The sequence below is a fragment of the Manis pentadactyla genome, chromosome X (genome assembly GCF_030020395.1).
Source record: "Manis pentadactyla isolate mManPen7 chromosome X, mManPen7.hap1, whole genome shotgun sequence".
Classification (NCBI taxonomy): domain Eukaryota; kingdom Metazoa; phylum Chordata; class Mammalia; order Pholidota; family Manidae; genus Manis; species Manis pentadactyla.
Window position 1 is genome coordinate 16,823,866 of NC_080038.1, and position 19,047 is coordinate 16,842,912.

Below are 19,047 nucleotides of genomic sequence, written 5' to 3' on the forward strand. Positions count from 1 at the left end.
GCTGGAGATGAGAATTCGTGTGCAAGTGATTTATGACCGATTTAGCAAGGGTCCCCAAGAGAAAACAGTAAGGGGACGGCCAGGCAGGCAAGGGGGAGAGACAGGCAAGGGTGTGGTTTCAGGAGAAGCCTCAGTCAGCCTGATCCTGAGGGGAACTCTGGAGTGCAAAACCTCACAGTTTGTCCGGAACTGAGACCAAGTGGCTGGGCTTTCATCCTCCTGCTACAGTCAGTCATTGGCTGAGGGCTGGGGTGGGGGTGGGACTGGCAGCCAAGGCAGCCGGACTCCCAGGAAGGAGCTGTTTGCATGCAGGCCAGGTGCTCTAGTAGCCCAAGGGTAGGCCTCCAAAGAGTCTCAGGGGAGGGGTGTACAAAAGTGATCAAATGGAGCCCTGGGGATCCAGGCAGAGCCCTGACAGTGCACTTGACGCTCAGTAGCTGCTCTGGTTTTTGTGAAACCAGCCTCTGTGGAGAGAAGGGAGACAACTTCATGTGAACTGTAGTTTCTCTAGAGCAAGCATTGGCAAACCTTTTCAATAAAGGCCCAGGTAGTAAATATTTTAGGCTTTGTGGGTCACAGGGTTTCTGTCCCAACTATTCAACTCCGCCGTTGTAGTGCAAAAGCATCCATAGATTGCATGTAAATGAGTGGGCTTGGCTGTGTTCCAGGAAAACTTTATTTCTGAAAACAGCTGGGGGTTGGACTAGATTTGGCCCAGAAGCTATAGTTTGCCAGTCCCTGCTGTGGAGGCTCCTTGTATGTGCCTAAGATGATTTTTCCCTCACCCATTCCCTGCATGCTGCAAACTACAGGGAAATTAGTACTCAGTAAAAGGATGGTTAAGACGCATCTTAATTTATTCTGGACCCCCTACCTCCAATCTCTCTGGCATCCTGGACAGCATTCCCAATGTGGCTTGGACAATCTCACCGCAGGGCAACTCATCTCATTTTACTTCTGCTAAAAATATTTAGTTCTTTCTTATTTGTAAAATAAAATACAGACCTTTGGCATGACATTCAGGAACCGCTGTGAACTCGCCCAAGCCAGGTTTCCTGCATTGTTTTCTGCTGTCCACCCCTTGTGCTTTCGAGTCCAGCTATAGCATGCTACTCACCATCTCTCCCATATGCCCTTTGTCTTGTCTCCCTGCCTTTGCACCTTCTGTGTCCTCGCCTGGAATGTTATTCCTCTCAGCTCTGCATTTTGAAATCCCAGCCGTTCTCTGAAACTCAGCTTGGTTGCCTTCTCCATTAAAGAATCCAACTGGGAGGAAATAGTCTCTGCTCTGGACTTTGATAACAGTATTGTTTATTTCTATTAAAATTGTTATTTTACTTTTCTTGTACTATATAGTTAGTTGCCGCGTTCACTGTATTTTTAGTATATTGAGGGCAGTGACTAAGTTATTATTTTTTTGCCCTTTGCCGTGAGTTGCAGTGGATGTTCAGCAAACAGAGTTTTCAGATGAAGGTTGCATTCCTACATCCTGTGATTATGAATGATTTAAGTGCTGAATCTCTGACATCATTTTTCTTTTTCCTTTTTATAGGCAAGAGCTGTTCTGGCAAAAGTTGGCTATCCTGAGTTTATAATGAATGATACTCATGTTAATGAAGACCTCAAGGCAGTAAGTGCTAAATTTACTGCATTTTTTTTTTCTGGCAAGTTTTACTGGCCTTGTGCCTTTCAGCTAACCCAAGTCCAAGCAATTAAGCCTGGTAGTGCCCAAAAGCACCAACTTTTGATTCATTCCTTGGCTAGATATGAGCATCAATATGCCAGGCATATCACAAGATTTAGAGCGGATGCAAAATAAAGGAAGTGTCAGAAAGAATGCGTAGCTGAGTAGGTACCTTAAAGCAAATGGACTTGGATTTGGTCTAATTTGATCATAAAGGAAGGAATTAAGCAAACTGAGGATTTTCCAATTAGTGGACATGTTCTAACAGCAAAAGCATGGTTTTTGTTGTTAAACAATCTTCATGTGCTTCATTCATATTAAATGACTAGTAATAAATCTGCCTGCTGGGAGTTAACTTCATTAAACTTTATGAGCATTTTGGCAGATTCAGTGCATATACATATGACTCTATAATTTACTGTGAGTTGGACTGTATATTTTCAGTAAGTTACTGGTGGGGGAATAGTAATAAATATTTTTTATTCCAATATTTTGGGACATGTATTTTCCAGTAGATATATTCATTACAGGTCTTTCTAACCACAACCCCCACTGTTATTTGCTTTCCTACAAATAGTTCTGATAAAGGACTTTTCTTCTTCACAAAAACTCCTGTCTTTACAGCTCACTAGATTTTCTTTAAAAAAGTACTTTTTGGAATTTTTAAAATAACTATGTTTCCAAGGTATTGCTCTTTCCTGAAACCGTGGTTTGACAAGTCACGTATCTGAAAGCAATCCTCGCACTGTAGATGAATATCGGATTTTTGTAAGATTACTCAAAAGTGAGAGAAAGCTTTAATTAGAAAGTTTCTCCACTGGGCTCCAAGATACAGCCGTCCAAGGTATTGCTCTAGTTGCTATGGAGCAAAATAATTGTTTCACAGTATTCCAAAGCTCAGACAGCCCATCTTACTACATGTTTTGATGCTAAAAATTTTCACTGTTATTATGATAATTAAAACTACTGATGCACTCGACACTTTCATGTACATTATCTTTTAAGCCCCACAGATATCCTGGGAAGTAGATGATGTTTGTGTCCATTTTGCAGAAAAGGACCTAGAGACTCAAAGAAGTTAAGTGATTTCCTCAGGGTCACACAGTGTTAGAGCCAGGACTGAAATCTGGGCCCAGGAAGCTCTCGCTGTGATCAGAGAAGGGGTTCTGTAGGGTCCTCGTCAGGCAGCTGCGCACTGGGGGAACGGAGGAGTGGGGCTGAAGAGTTGGTGGGAGCCGCTTTCCCAGAGCTGGCCAGGAGGAGAGAAGAGAGGAGTGGAGGTCCTATTGTCAAGTGGTTGAAAGCACAGGCTTTGCAGTGATTCTGCCTCTTCCACTTACTAGTTGTTTGTTCTCGTGCTGGTTCCTTGAGTTAGCTTCCCTTTGGTTATCTGGGTCCTGGAGATGATAGTAACCGAGTCTTACTATTTTGGGGAAGATTAAATAATACTATATAAATGTAAAAGCACCTAGTATGTCTGGCGCATAAGTAGGCTCCCTGTAAGGGGTAGCTGTTACTTTGTCGATCACATCACCAGGATACAAGGTGCCTTAGCAGGGAAGTCTGCGTAATTTCACGTGATTGGCCAATATTCCAAGTCAAGGATGCTGATGAGAAGGTTTGAGAGGCAGTTTGGTTTAGTGGTTATGAACATGGACCCTGGAATCATAGTGCCTGGAGTTAAATCCCCAGTCTGCCATTTGCTAGCTGTGTGACATAGGGTAGGGTAAGTAGCCTCTCTGTGCCTCAGTTTCCTCATATCAAAATGGAAATAATAATTATCCCTCTTACAAGACTGCTGTGAGGGTCACATAAATGAACATATTTAGAATATTTAGAACTGACCCTGGCACACAGTAAACACAGTATGTGTTTTAGTTATAATATCTTCAGTTTGCACTTATGATAGTAGATTAATTGAGTTTGGAAAAACCATTATGAATGAACTCATGCACTGTCCAGTGCCTCAGATGAATTTAAAAGGCTGTCCACATGGAACAGTCTCTAGTTTTAATCAAATAAGATAGCACTGAGAGCTCACTCACAATGATTAGTTGATCAAGTTTTGTAGGCCGTCTGCTGCTGTCTTAAGTTTAAGGACTTATTGAATGCAGTATCTTTTGTGAAAAGAAATTAATTGCCAAGCAGGATATAGCATTGGGCATGTTTCCTCATTTCTCCAAGGTCTGAACCGAAGCCATCGGACACCAAGATTTTTAAGCACTTTTGTGAAGAAATGGCTTTCATCTAACTCTTTGCCAAAGCAGTCACAATTACACCCAAGAGTTTGTAACAGTTTAAAAAACAGACGGGAAAAAAATCCAAATGCATGAAATACAAATATATTTGTGTTTGGAAACTGATAGAGAAAATGAATAAAACGCAACCTGAAAATTGGTAAAGGATGCTTGAAGTGATAGATAGTAATAGTGTCACTGAGGTTAATAGCAAAAGGACTGAAGTATTGCTGGCCAACAGTGAGATTGTGTTTTCAGTTTTGAGAAACATGTTGATAAGGACTACTGTATGGCCTACAAAAAATTTCTGGTAATTCAAGCCCTGAGCATGAGAGACTGTTATAAATGAAAAATGGCTTACTTTATTTGCTGCAATTGAAAATATGATTCATCAGACACAAACTGAAAAGGAAAGAGGATAGAGATTAGAGATAGAGATTAATGGCTCAGGTGAAGGTCAAAGAGAAAGGTCAAAAACTGAAGTTGGGTTCATGTGGAGATAAGAGCAAATGGAACAGAACTTATATGCAAATGTAAAGAATTAGAGAAACACTGTTTTTTTTCCCTTCTCTGAGGATGACAAGGTAAACTGAGATACCCAGCAAAGTATTTCTGAGCAACAGTGTTTCTATAGTCTCTGAAAAGGGCAAGAAGAAAGGAAATGCCCTTTATGTGAACACCCAGTAGCAGTCAGGAAAGCTTACTACTTAATGTGCCGAAACAATTAGGTGTCAGTCCATTTTCAAATTAGCCTTACCAAGTTTTCCTTCATTGATCCCTGATGGAAATAGACTCAAGAGTGTGTTGATACCAATTTTGGAAAGATTGCTGTATCAGCTGGGGAAGCCAAAACCACACTAAGTATTTCAAAGAGAGGAGATTCAATATGGGAAATGGGTTGGAAGGCAAAAAATAGGGAAGGTGAGGTGTAAACCAGAGATTAATAACTTCAGGAAGTAGCTCCCACCCCTGTGTCTAGGGGCACAGAAGGGAGGAGGTTGTGGTGCCATCAGGGAGGAGAGCGCAGGGGGGCCTGCCAGTCCTAGCGGGGCTGTGGAGGAGGGCCTGAAAATTCTTCCAGAGTCATTGTCTGAAGAGGGAAGAGGAAAGAGAATGAAAGAGAACAAACACAGCATCTTTTCTCTTCCTGTCATCTGCTGATCTCCCCCAGTGCCTCCTATAGGCAGGAAGCCAATTGGCCACGAGGTCAGGAATCGTACTTTGCAGATTCCCAGCCCCAGAAGTGTAGAGCAGAGTAAAAGGGTGGGCATGTAGCCGAGAGACAGTCAGTACATAATTGGTACCATCAGGCACTTCACTCATTCTTGTGAAAGCCAATGGAGAACTGTAGTAGGGGCTAAAGTCAGTCACAGCTGGTTTACATTTACTTAGGAGAATTGGATGTGGGTAGTTTTTCAGAGCAAATCAGTGTTTCCGGTGAGTAATACTCACATACATAAACACATAAATATGCATATAGAGGTATATAGATATGTGAACCCACATAATATTCTCTGGGGTGAGCCTTAGTCTGTTCTGGTCAGTGGAGTGTGTCTTTATGTATATGTTTTTGTGTGTAAATAGGGCTATTGCCCCTGTGCAAGAGTGTGGTGATATTTAGGTTGAATGCTCCAGAAAAACAGGTTGTTAAAATACTGAAATAATTCTTTACTGTTTGGTAAAAGGTAAAATAAAACATTGCCCTCAGCAATCCCAAGGAATCTCTGGCCATCAGAGCCAAGAATAGACACTGGAGGTGGGGTGCCCTGGTGGCCCCCAGCCTTCTAGCCAGCCCTCTAACTCCCCCACACTGGCCTCCGTCTTGAGTGTTCTACTGGCCAGAGCCAACCGAGACGTCCCCTTACCCCAGGGGTGGTGACAGGGCATTTGGTTCCATCAGGTTCCTGGCTGGTGTGCTAGCTGGTGCTCCCTCAGGGTCACCCTTATGGGCCACTTGTGGGCACTGCATTTCCGCAGTGTACCACATATGCAGCTTGATAACATTGTGAACATCACCCCCATATGTAGGTATGAATATATAGTAGATAGGTCTAATGTAGGTATGTATATATGTGTACAGATTTACTACTATGGGCAAATCCATCTAAATACAGCAGTCTTGCCGATTACTTTGCTATTTAAATAAGGGAAAATGTAAATATAAAATTTGGGTTCTAGTAAATATTCAGAAAATTCTTTGGGTGTCTAACAAAATCTTTCTTGTAGATATTTGGATATATCTCTGAGTGTCTTTAAATGAATTTAACTTAAAAATTATTCTAGAATCTATACTTCCTATTGATTTACATAGTGTTTTATCAACATGTACTTACTGATCCTACAGAGAAGCTGAGCACGTTTCCTTGTTCTGCCCTTATTACGTGTTCCTCGCTTCTGTCGGGGGTGATAGCTTTATTCTTCCATTTTGTCTGTGGCATTCTGGTGCTTGGCATCCAGGATGAGATTTCTACAAACAGAAATTCAGATTCCCCTGAATTTTATGATGTGGATTCCCTATTCCTGGGAAATGACAGGAGGGCCCCAATTAGCTCCCCAAAGGTCACTCAGTTGAAAAGTCAGAAGATGGAATTTATTGAAAGTCATTATCAACTTGACCTAGATTTTCACCAGTAACTGAAAGGACAAGAGGCTTTTGAACCAATTATTGTCCCTTTAAGAGTTTAAACATGTTTTTGAAGATTGCAAGTGATTTTAAATATTCATGTGCATTCATTCATGTTGATATCTCTACAAGAGGAACTTTCCAAATGGTTTCTGAGTTTCATAGTTTTTCCTCACTTGAGGGCCTATTGAAATATTTGAAATTATCAAAGCATTATCACATGGTGGAAAATTGGGAGATAGAGAAAAGGTATGAAAAAGCACCCATACTATTGGTACTTGAACATAATAATACATACTTCTGTTTTAGGGTATTAGTTTGTCTTTCTATTTCTGTATAGCTGTAATTGATGCTTGTATATAATTTGTATGCTGACCTTTACAGTCAACATACTGTTTTGTCCTTGTCTTCCATAGCCTTCGGTCCATTATTTTGACAGCTGTATGATACTAAGTAAACTGTACCATGATTTATTAATCACTCCTTCTCCTCCCACCTGTAATTCTTACCACTGCCACCTCCTTCCCTGTACTCCTTCTGTTGAATCACAGGTTTTCCTATTAGGACCAATCAAAATAGCATTGAAGTAGGAGCTTAATGATTTGTATGTATGGCTTCGCCAAGTTCTATAATCTCTTTAGCTGTTAACCATCTATCATATGGGAATAACAGCAGCTGTCCCCTTGTTACCCCCAAACACTTAACCTGTCTCACAAAAATAAGTAAAATTTGTTCCTTATTACCTTTGATTTCCATTAAAAAATGGAGTAGATCAATTGAACCAGGCTGAGAAATAACAAATATTCCCAGTTTAATAATTAAAATAAAGTTAAAATTGTCCTTCTAAATATTGATAAGTTGTTGGCAAAATGTAATTACCTGCCTCTGAGTTTTATTCCCCAGGATGATTTTCACGGCTATGGTAGGACCTTATTTATTTAAAGTATTTTTAAACTTGGGACTCTTCTTTAGGAAATTTTTGGATGATTTTCCATTTAATGTCCACAGAACAACCTGAATGTCAAGTTTTTTTTTTTTTTAATGGAACAGGAAGGTATCACAATGAGCAAACTCTGCTAAAAGCAACACCGGACCCCAGTGATATGAAAAAAAAAGTATTTTGGAAGGAAATTCCTTTGGGAGAACTTCCCAGTAAGTGTTCTGAATCCAAGAACACATCTGAATTTTCTATCAGTTACAGTCATATACTGAATGTTCTGGTAGAGCTTTCTTGGGAACAAAAGCTGAAAAAGGCTAAGAGTTGAGCAGTGGACACATCTTTTGACTCTATGATCCAGGAATGCATTGGGATTGCTCGTTAAGGTTGCTTCCTAAAACAAGGAACTTACTCTGTTTCTTCTGAGGCTGAGCATAAACATCGATCTGTCTTACAATGGATTGTAAGATTTCTTTTTATTATGAAGCATCTCACACACTGGAAAAGTATGTAAAATCATATTTTGAGTACCCCTAGCTGTAACAAGTTTTAAACATGCTGCCATATTAGCTTTATACATGCATGCACACATTTTCAATGAGTAAAACAGATACAGTGGAAATTCTCTGTGTAATCTTCATGGGCAAAATGTCCTTCCTCCCTGCCTAGATATTAACACTATCTTGAATATAGTGTTCATCATTCCCATGCATTTCTTTATGCTTTTGCTACTTAGGCATGTATCTGTAAACAATACACAGTATTATTTTACATGTTTTATAACTTGAACTTCTCTCATACATACAAATTGCCTTATTCACTCAACATTGCTTTGGAGATTATTACATGTTCATGCATGCATCCCATTCCTTTAAACTGCTGTACTGTTTTCTGTTATGTGACTATACCACTAATTATTTACCAGGCACCCCTCTGAGAAGTTTGAAGGAGGGACAATTTAAAATCATACTTTTTTGTAATGAACTAGTAGAACACCAAGAATGCTGGGAATTGATACTTTCATTCCTGCCTTTCTCCCTGTGTCTTTAGCCATTTTTTTCTTCCTTCATATTTTGGTCTGGTCCCTGGAAAGGTTGTTAAGATGAATCATTAACAAAAGTTACTACAGACATAACGATTACCCACTGTATGTTAGGGAAGAAGTAAATGTGAGCCAGTCATTGGCCAACAAATAGGTGACTTTCAGGTCTATAACAGCCAAGTTGCATATATACATTCATATTTATAATGTAATACCTGTGGGTTTCATATATATGCATTTGCTATATTATAATTTTTGCTTTTAAAAGAGTATCATGTCTTAAATTTACAAAAATATTGCAGCTACTAAGAATTTGATTACTTTTGGTTATCTGCTTATCCAAATGTGTGTTTTCCTTATTTTGCTGGCTACATTAATATATTTTAAAATCTAAGAATTAGAGATCACTACAAACCATTGCTTTCACTGTTACACTGATACTATTCACAGTACTGCTAGTTTGTAGATAAGAGCTCTCATAGACTTGAAACTGCCATTCTCCTTGCAAAAAAAGAAAAGGAACTCAAGAATCAATTATGTCAGTTTCCCCATTTTTAATACACAACATTGTTATGAGCCATCAACTTCCTGTTTTCCATGTAAGCTGTAATCTATGATTTGCCTCTGTAATTTCATTAATTTTTGGTGACCCGAGCATTTTTTGAGTGTTACTGGATAAATTTTGTTAATAATGAAGTTATTCTAGTGACTTCATTGTACTTAGAGTAGAAAAAAAGTCTCTTAATCACTTTTATTTCTTTTCTTCATGAACAAATGCCATTTTCAGTAAGTTGGATTTTAACATTTGACTAAATCATCATTGATAAGCTAGGTGATCTTTCAGCTGACTAAACTGAATGTTATTAGAACTTATGTGACAAAGTACGCATTTTAGGGAAGATCGAGGACTCATGGGCCAAGAAATTTCAAACCTAAGATAATATGTTCTGTAAAGGTTAAAGGAGATTTTTCAATTATAAAGAAAATGACATGCATTGTAAGCTACTGCAGCTTCTCTTGTTTTTTACTGTCATAAGAAATGCTCATATTGATTGTTGAACTTTTTATTTTAAAAGAAAATCACTGAGATTAAATTTCATGGACTTGTGAATACTGGGTTAACCAGTGACAGCTAAGAGATGCTGGGAGGAGTTGTAGCTTCTCCCTTGGTTTGTCATTTACGAACTGAAATCTTTTCTCAGGGCCCTCTGTTTTCTGTACTTAATGATGACTGTGGTTTGTTTTATTCAGATCAGGTTTTCAGAATCTGACTACTTTGGCAACGTCCTGCAAACCCGCAAGTATTTAGCGCAGTCTGATTTCTTCTGGCTGAGGAAAGCTGTTCCAAAAACAGAGTGAGTAAAATTTAAAAAAAATAAAAATAAAAAAGGAAAGAAATTGGTAAATATGTTGGTGGGAAGTGGAGTCTCTTTAGATCAAACCTTGTATTTCCTCTAAAGTCAGAGTGGCTGGCTTGCCAGTTATCTTGGTTTGGCAAAATCTGTGTTATGTTTTGTCAGCTTTTAATTCTGGTATTATATGAAATCAATTCTTCAATCTAATTTTGGCGGCACTGGCATCAAAACATATTGAAGGGAGGCTTATTAAGATGCAGACATTCAAATCATTTCTAGATCTGATTATCTATATATATCCATATCCATATATACATATACACATATATATACATATGTGTGTATGTGTGTGTATATATATATATATAAAACAAATTTCTCTAGAATGTCACACTCAGGTAATATTTTGAAGACCTTAATGAAGAACAAATATTTGAAAAATAAAGTATGATTGCAAATGTAAAAGTAATTGTATAATTATGAAGAAGTAACTAGAAGATATTTGTTGAGGTAATAAATGTCCAAGAACTGGCAGTGCTGTTATTTGTCTTTAATAGCTGATATGATATATTCCCCTTCTTCCCACCTCCCTGTATGAACTTTCCCTACAGAAAGGAAAGTTGCCCTAGGGATTTGTGGGGCCAGGGCTAGCTGAGATTGTCTTCCTTAGCAAAATGTATGTGATGATGATGAAACAGTTGACAATTAGTATGTGTTTACATTGTGCCAGGAAGTGCTTTTTACGTTTTAATTCATTTTATCCTCTCCTCAGTTCTGTAAGGTGTAGGTACTACTTATTATCCCCATTTTACAAATGAATAAGAGCCTTACAGTTGAGAAATTCCTCAGCTCAGGTTTAGATTACTTTTTGTTCTGCCTGCTGGTTCTTTTGACTGTTCTGCTATGGCCCACTTCTCTAATGTTTTCCTCTCTTTTCTCCAGATTGGATAACTGCTATTGATCTGTCTTCAAATCCACTGTTGTTTCTTCTGAACTCTCAAATTTGCTATTCACCCCTCTAACAAATTTTGCATTTTGATTATTACACTTTTCAACTCCGCAATTTTCATTTGGTTGTTTTTTATGGTTTCTATTTCTCTGTTGTGGTTCTTTATTTATTGAGTCATTGCCATCATATTTTCCATTAATTCTTTGAATACAGTTTATTTTAATTCTTTGGACTAATTTATAATGGCTGCTTTCAAGTCTTTGCTAAATCCAACATCTGGGCTCACTCAGAGTCCGTTTTTATTGATTGCTTTTTTTAAAAACAGTTTTTTATTTTTTTGAATAACATAGTTTTTTAGTTGTTGAAAACATTTTAAATAATACATTATAGTAACTGTAGATTCTGATTCTTTTTCTGAGGCTTTTTTTTAAAGTAACTTTCCTGGACTTACACTGTAGAATCTATCTCCCCTACAGAATGTGACCCTGGTTGTCTGTGCTCATTTTTAAAATTCTTATTTTTATTTTTTAGCTTTGCTTCTTAGAGGCTGTCCCAGTGTCTGCATAGCTTAGTGCTCAGCTGAGGATGAGGGCGGAGCTTGTACCCAAGCACCTCTAGCTTATAGGGCTTCTGCCCTCTGCCACTTGCTCCGTGTGGGATTGGGAGTGCGTTCAGTCACAGGCAGTTCTTAGTGGACCTTGGAGTTTGCTTTCCACTGGGCCTTCTCGGGTCTTCCCATACAGGTGCCTGGTTTCCCAGTCAGCCAGGGATGAATAGAGAGCTTATCTCACCCTTCTAGGACTCATTCAGTTCCAGGATCTCCCTTTTAAATTTCTGGCTGGCCCGTCACTCTCCCTAGTGGGAACCATGACTTCACGCTAGCAAAGCTGTGGATTTTCCTCATTTCTTTTCCACTAAGTTGACCACTTTTAGCTGACAGAACTGCAGCTTTTACCCCCACCCCCAATTGAGTCCACTCTCTGTGGCAGCAAAGGAGCTGATTTTCCAGCCAGTCTTATCCTGATAAAACTAAGTTCTCACTGACTTAGCTGGCAGGGATGGGAGCAGTCCCAGGCAAAACGACTACAGACTCTTGTTTTACTTACTGCTAAGCTCTAGCAGTTTTGCAAAATTAAATGGTTTTCAGTTTATTTTTTTCTTTGATCAATTCCCAGAGCCCTAAAACAGTTGGTTGCTGACATTTGTCCAATTTTATACTTGATTTTTGAGGAAAGAATTTGTTGACCTTTTCATATCATCGTAGCTGGAAGCCTGGCTTCCATGGCCCACACTTTTGTTTTTCTCATGGCCCGCTTTTTAACCTTGATCAATATTCTGGTCTCCAGATCATTGGCTGGCTCTTTTTATGCTCTCTGGGTTTCTTTTTATTCTCTCTTCCAACTGCCTGGTTTGTTCTGGCCTCTAGGAACTCGAGGCCCTGTACCCTACCTTAAGCTGTAATTACTGCCTCTTCCTCTTAGCCATGGCTCCCATCTACAATATGCACCCACAAAGTTAGTTAAAAGTGTTTGACTTTAAGATGTAGGCCTAACGCTGAACCACAACCATACCCATATCCTTGACTCCAGACAAAAGCACAAAGGAAGAAGGCGGAAGACTTTAGAATTTATTTGCAAATGACTGATAACTGGTTTAAAGCTACCTGCCCCCTGTCCTTGGTTCTCCCCTCTCATCACAGGATCTCTCCTGCTTCATTCCCAACCTAAGTTAGTCAATGGAAGTTTTAGGTTTAAGGGCACTAAACTGGTTTCTCAAATCTGACAACTTCAGCAAATAGTTTCTAATATCCCAGTGAGCGTCCCCATGGAGTATGGTAGTCAGAGATTGGTGTGAATCACCCTGCCCTTGCAGATCTACTTCAGATCAATTTAAACTCTTCCTTTCACAACTTGTGGAAAATTCAAGGCTTGCAGTAATAATTTTGTGTATTTTCAGGGTCTTTTCAGGGGCTCCACCATATTGGAGATGTTGCCAAGCTAATTCCTGAATTTCAAAATTGTTATTATTCGAGTGTGTGGCAAGGCCTAGGTTGCTAACTGAAAAACTCCTAAATGTGCCATCTTTAACATCATCCTAAAATACTGATGGGCTGTCAGAGGCTAATGGCCTTGACTATTTCTAATATTTTACTTATGCCTTGCAAGAATGTTGGCTGATCTTGTGGGCTTAGGCAAACTGTGTGATTTATGTAGTTTTCCTCTCTATCAATGAAAATGAATACCTCTTTCTTAAGGACATTAAATTAGGTAATGTTTCTGAAAAAGTTCTTCATGAATGAATATCAGTGTTATGCTAGGAATTCTTGTTTCCTCAGACTATATGTCTATTTCAGGGAAAGCAACTTTAAGAAATATAAGGTCCTTTTTTATGGTAAGTGATATGGTAGTCAATTTTTAAAAGAAATTTTGGACTGGTCCTTTTCAGGCATTATAGGGAATTTTAACTTCATGATGCCCATTGGTTTTAATTGACATCTTTTATGGCTGAAAATTCATGAGTTGATCAAGTGGGGATGATTCTGGAGGAGCTCCACTTTACTAGTTTACTTTGAACAGCACATCATGATTCTGCTCCTACAAAGCCCTCAAATAACATTTTGCTTCTTTGTGGGTATGGGAGATAAATGAGATAAATACCTTTTATCTTTCATTCTCATGGAATCCATTTTAGCTGAACTAATGTGCCTTAGGAAGTTTCTAATGCAATGGAAAATGTCAGCAAAAATGAAATTAATTGGGTGGTTATCCCTGAAGGTACATACTTAGGGGTTCATTCTTAGAAGTGTCACTTCATTGGCTTGCTTAAAAATAGAGGATTTACTCCACTGCTTGGCTTGAGTCAAAAATAATTTCTCCCCATCAGGATCCCCTTTCTTTGACAGAAATGATTTTAAGCCAGCTTCCCTATTAACTCACTCTCATTCTGCTATGAGAATATCTAGATTTTCCTTATCTTTTGAAAAAAAAAATATGTAAAAACACATCATATTATGGTCCTGCCCAGAATTTTTGTTTGCAAAAGTGTTGTCTATAGAATGAATTGGGAAGGATATAATCTATAGGATATATCAGTAATAAAGCAATAAATATTCATTTTTTCCCATTCCTATTCCCTAAACTGTCTTCAAGAGTTGATAGGTAGAATGCAAAACTTTAGTCTGATGTGTATCTATTTTAGAACTTCCAAAGAAATTGGTATCAATGTCTTTTCCTTTTAGATTATTGTATTTCAGTATTATACTCCCTTTATATATCCCACTGTTCATTATGATTTCATCCCCATATATTTTTGGACTTGAATTTTATATGAAACCTCTTCCTACCTTATCCACTAAGTCCTTCCCAAACACAGATTGCAGGAACACCCTAAAGTCATAGAAAGAAGAATTGAAAGTACTTGGATGACACTCTGTTTATTCAACTTGATGTATATAGCAATAAATTCACTTAAATTGATTTAATGATCTCCTGCTCAGCACATACTACTTGGATAATAGTCTCAGCCCACAAGCAACTTAAAATCTTGTTGGGAGATAAGTTGTACAAACTCGTGTGCCTCCAGGGCTCAATCAGTTAACAAATGGTGACCTAGACTGGTGTGAATGATAGGGAGTGGTGGGGTCTATGGAGAACTAGTGATTACACTGATCATTTAAAGGAATTGCAATTCAGTACATTTTAATTGCAATTTAAATGTAGGCCCTAGACTCAGCAAGGGCTCTGGGGAGTCAGGGAAGGGGAGATCATGTGTCTGAAATAAGATGTGTTGTATATTCTTGCTGAAGCTTTACAGGTGCCAACAGGCCCTGTCTGGTTGTTAGATTTCTTTGTTTTGTCCACCTTTGTCCATCAGCAGAAATACTTTTCCTACATGGCTCTTATCTGCTAATGTTTTACAAGTTTATTTTTTGCTAAAGGTAGGGGAGTTGGGAGGGATAAATTCTAGGAATATACATGGTCTTTTGTACATATTATGGTTCAGTCCAATGTTGTTTAGAAGCCAAGTTGAGAGGTACCTGGATTCTCTTCTCTTGAGCCGAACAGCAGACATAAATGCTGGGTTCTTTGGGTAATGTATTAGTTTTCTGTTGCTGCTGTAACAAATTGCCACAAGCCTAGCAACTCAAAACAACACAAATGTGTTATGTCACAGTTCTGTAGGTCAGAAGTATGGGATGGCTTGGGTGGTTTCTTGGCTCCAGGTTTCATAAGACTGAAATTAAGGTGTCAGCTGGTTGTGCTCTTGGCAGGAGCCCCCAGAGAGAATCCTTTCCAATTTCATGCAGGTGTTGGCAGATCTGGTTCCTTGTAGTTGTAGAATTCAGGTCCCTGCTTTGTTGCTGGCTGTCAGCTGGGAGCACTTTTCACTTCTAGAGCCTCTCTCTGGTCCTTGCCCCATCGCCCACTACATCTCAGAGACAGCAACAGTATGTCCAATTCTTCTTACCCTGGGAATCTTTCTGACTTTCTGTTCTGAAGCATCTCTTCTTACTTTCTCCTATGTTTCATCTTTGGGATTCCAGCCAGAGAAGGTTCTCTGCTTTTAAGGATTTATGGGATTAGATTGGGCCCACCCAGATAATACAGGATAATCTTCCTCTCTTAAGATCCTTAACCTTAATTATATCTGCAAAGTTTTATTTGCCATGTAGTGTATTCATAGGATCTAAGGATTAGGACATGGACATCTTTTATAGGGCCATAATTCTACCTACTACAGGTAGTAACATTAGGACAATAAAGGACTTTCCCCTTTATGTGTTTTCTCAGGATAGTAGGCCAGCCAGTAAGTTTGTGCTAAACATTAGGGCTTCTTGAAATACTAATCCTAAATTTGAAGGAAAAGAATATACAGTTCATGGAAATGCATGTAGGTTTTATTTTTAACTAGGAGAGAAATCAACTCTTTCACTAGAAATCAACTCTTTCTTGATTTCTAGTAATGTCTCCAGTATGATATAATGCTAATGAGAAGTGCTTTGAAGTCAGGCAGATCAGACCTTGTACAAGTATGCAGTGCTTGTAAGTCTCATTGTTCTCCTCTGTGAGATAGGCTAATAATTTCTTTAGTTGCTGTGGGAACAACGTATGAATAGAAAGCGCATTGGACATAGTAAGTGCTCAGTGAATGTTAGCTGATGCCACTTCTACTGATAATGATAACAGAATGACATATTCATGGACTTCTTTATAGGTGGGGAGAAGGTCTGGGCAGACCAGCTAGAATCAACACTTGGATTTCCTACCAGTTTCATATTAGTCTGTGTTAATTATTAGCCTGACATAATTATTCTGGTTTTCATAAATTAGTGAAATGATTGTCCTGAAAAGGGATTTCTACAAGCTTATTTTGAGCAATTTAGCTTAAGACAAATTACTTGGTTTTAGTCATAAACGACAGTGGCCAAAGCTCACAGGCATTTAAGTTAGGGATCAGCAAACTGTGGCTTGTGGACTAAATCTTGCCTGGTGCCCGATTTTGTGTGGCCCCTGAGCTAAGAATGATTTTTGGAGATAAATGTTTACAGTTGATTTGAAGTTCTCTTAATACCATACCTTAATTTCATAGCTAAAACTGAACTCCTTGGAAGGTAGGTGACTGTTCCAACACAACCCAGCTAAGTAGGGACAGAGGCAGGCGAAGGCAATTAGATCTTTTGATGCCTAAATCAGTAAACTCCACACTGGAGATGGCAGGCCCTCTGGTAACATGGTTGTACATTTCATCTCTCTTTACATGGACTTCTACGTTGTCACCAATCCAAAATCTTTAATGGACAGGTCAGAGGGGATGCAGCATGGAAAACTAGCTGTCCCACAGACCCAGTGACAGGGCCTGCCAAACGTCAACGTGTTGCCTTGTTTCCATCTGTGGGAAGAGCCCTTTAGATTCCAGAATTTCTCATTAAGGCTGTTTCAGAAGCACTGGGGCTGACTTTTTCTGTTAAGTTAGTGACAGTGAATAACCAGGCACATTAATATATTTTCACTGAACCATTTTCAATTTAGGATGAGATTATTCACTGAGTGGAGCAATAGTCCAAACTAACCGAGGCCATCATTTTCCCATGCATCCCACTTCCCCATAGTTCCCTGGTTATTTGCTAATGAATCCCACCACGTTGTTTGTTCTTGGTGCCCTCCTACCCGGATAATGATGATTCCTTAGTGGTGTTTGTTTCTCTTTCTGCAGGTGGTTTACAAATCCAACGACTGTCAATGCCTTCTACAGTGCATCCACCAACCAGATCCGTGAGTACCCGGCTTCTTGTCTCCTTGGTAATGTGCTACAAAATGGAAGGAACTTTTCCATGACTATGATTTATTTATTTCCCTCCCAAAGTGACCGGGTATGTTGGTGAACAAAGTGTTTCCCTGTCCATGTGCCTAATTTTTCTCACTCCCTTCACCTTGGAAGGTTTTTTTTTAAGCTTTAAGTCACCACTGAGTTAAAAAAATCAACTGCAATAAATAAAACTACAATGAAGTTGGTCATGAAAAGGAGCAGGCTTCCACTTTCCCTTCATAATGGTCTTACTGATTTTGTCCATATCATTTTGTGTATTTCTAGGATTGATAGGAAAAACAAGCAAATGACCAGGCAGATTATAGAACCTGAGGTGACTATCTGTAAGAAGAGCTTGGAAATGTTCTAATTAACCCTATGATGTAAAGTCTTGAGTTTATTTTATTTGTATATATTGAGTACATATAATTATAAATGCCATGATAAATTAAAAAAATTATTAAAGATCAGGTTGGTGCAAATTAAAAATATGACAGCACCAAGTGTAGACAGGAGGGACACACACGCACTGCTGGTAGAAGTGTAAATTGCTTCACCCACTTTGCAGAGGAATTTGGCAATACCTGGAAAGGCTGAAGATGTGCATGCATATATATGACTATCATTCGTGTTCTTGGCATATGCCCTAATGCTTTGTTTCTCAAAGTTTGGTCCTGGGACCCACAGCAAGAACATCATGGGGGAATTTGTTAGAAATGCACATTATTGGGCCCCACCCTTCGACTGTTTCTCACAAACTCTGGACGCGGGGCTCAGAAATCTGTTTTACTAAGCCTTCTTGGTGACTCTGACGTAGTTTGAGAATCACTGCCCTAGAAGCAGTCTGCATGAGGAGGCCCATGTGAGAATGCTCAAAGCAGTGTTGTTTGTAATAGCAAGAAAAGGGGAATAATCTATGTGTTCCTCCGCAGGAAAATGAATCAAATGTGGCACGTTCACACAAAGGAATGCCACATGGCAGTGAACAATGAGTGACCTAGAGCAATGTGTATTAACATGGACAAAGTTCACAAATATTAGGTTGTGTGGGGGAAAAAACAACTTGGGAACCTATATTGAGTATGATGCCATAAAAATAAAGTTGAAAATCATGCAGGACAAGTCTATATGTTGTCTAGAGGTACAGTCTTATGTAATAAAAGTAGGAAAACATTCGCAAGAATGACAAACACCAAATTCAGGTTGGCGCTGATCTGTTGTGAGGAGGTTCAGGTCGCTCCTTCTCAAGCCCTTGCTGGTTTCTCGTGCTCCCTGTACTTCCTCTGGTCTCCATCTTCACTCCCTCACTTGGTGATAGCATCTAATGTCATGGTTTTAAGCACATTTCTATGCTGCTTGTTGAATACTGGGGTTGAAATTTATAAAGACTATCCACCCTTGACCATGCCCCCACCATCTCTCCCCAAATATTTGTGATAACCTCCTCACTGGCCTCCCTGCTTCTGTTCTCACCCCCCTAGAGTGTGTTCTAAATATAATATTGCAGTTATTTAAAGATGTTTTACAATCATCTCCTGTCCTGCCTTTTTTCAGAACCAATTATCAGCTTCCCATCCTGCTTGGAATCAAAGGCAAATTACTTGTAATGGCCCAGAGGCCTCTTAGCGCTGCTTTCATCTCCCTGCTGTTCCAGCCACACTGGCCACCTTCCTGTTCCTAGAGCAGGAGACATGCTTCCCTCTTGGCATTTATAGTCAGGGCTCTCTGTGCCTTGGAAAACTTCTCTAAGTGATCCACAGGGCTTGTGCTCCCACTTCCTTCACGTTTTTTCTTCAATGCCACCTTTTTAGTGAGGCTTCTTGCCTGCCTGCCATCAATCCTCTGTGCTGGCTCTCATCTGGACAGGACTCCCTGGGCAGACAAGACAGCCCAAAGGCTGTGGCTGCCCACTCC

The 19,047-nt window shown here is 39.3% G+C and overlaps 1 protein-coding gene across 1 annotated transcript in view; it reads left to right on the forward strand.

The window, feature by feature from the left end:
* Positions 1 to 19,047, forward strand: part of PHEX (phosphate regulating endopeptidase X-linked) — a 184,090-nt gene that overhangs the window by 125,017 nt on the left and 40,026 nt on the right. Inside the window, exons 13-15 of the mRNA XM_036912825.2 lie at positions 1,553 to 1,630; positions 9,775 to 9,878; positions 17,041 to 17,099. Of these exons, the coding sequence (XP_036768720.1) occupies positions 1,553 to 1,630; positions 9,775 to 9,878; positions 17,041 to 17,099 (241 nt within the window). The remainder of the gene's footprint in view (positions 1 to 1,552; positions 1,631 to 9,774; positions 9,879 to 17,040; positions 17,100 to 19,047) is intronic.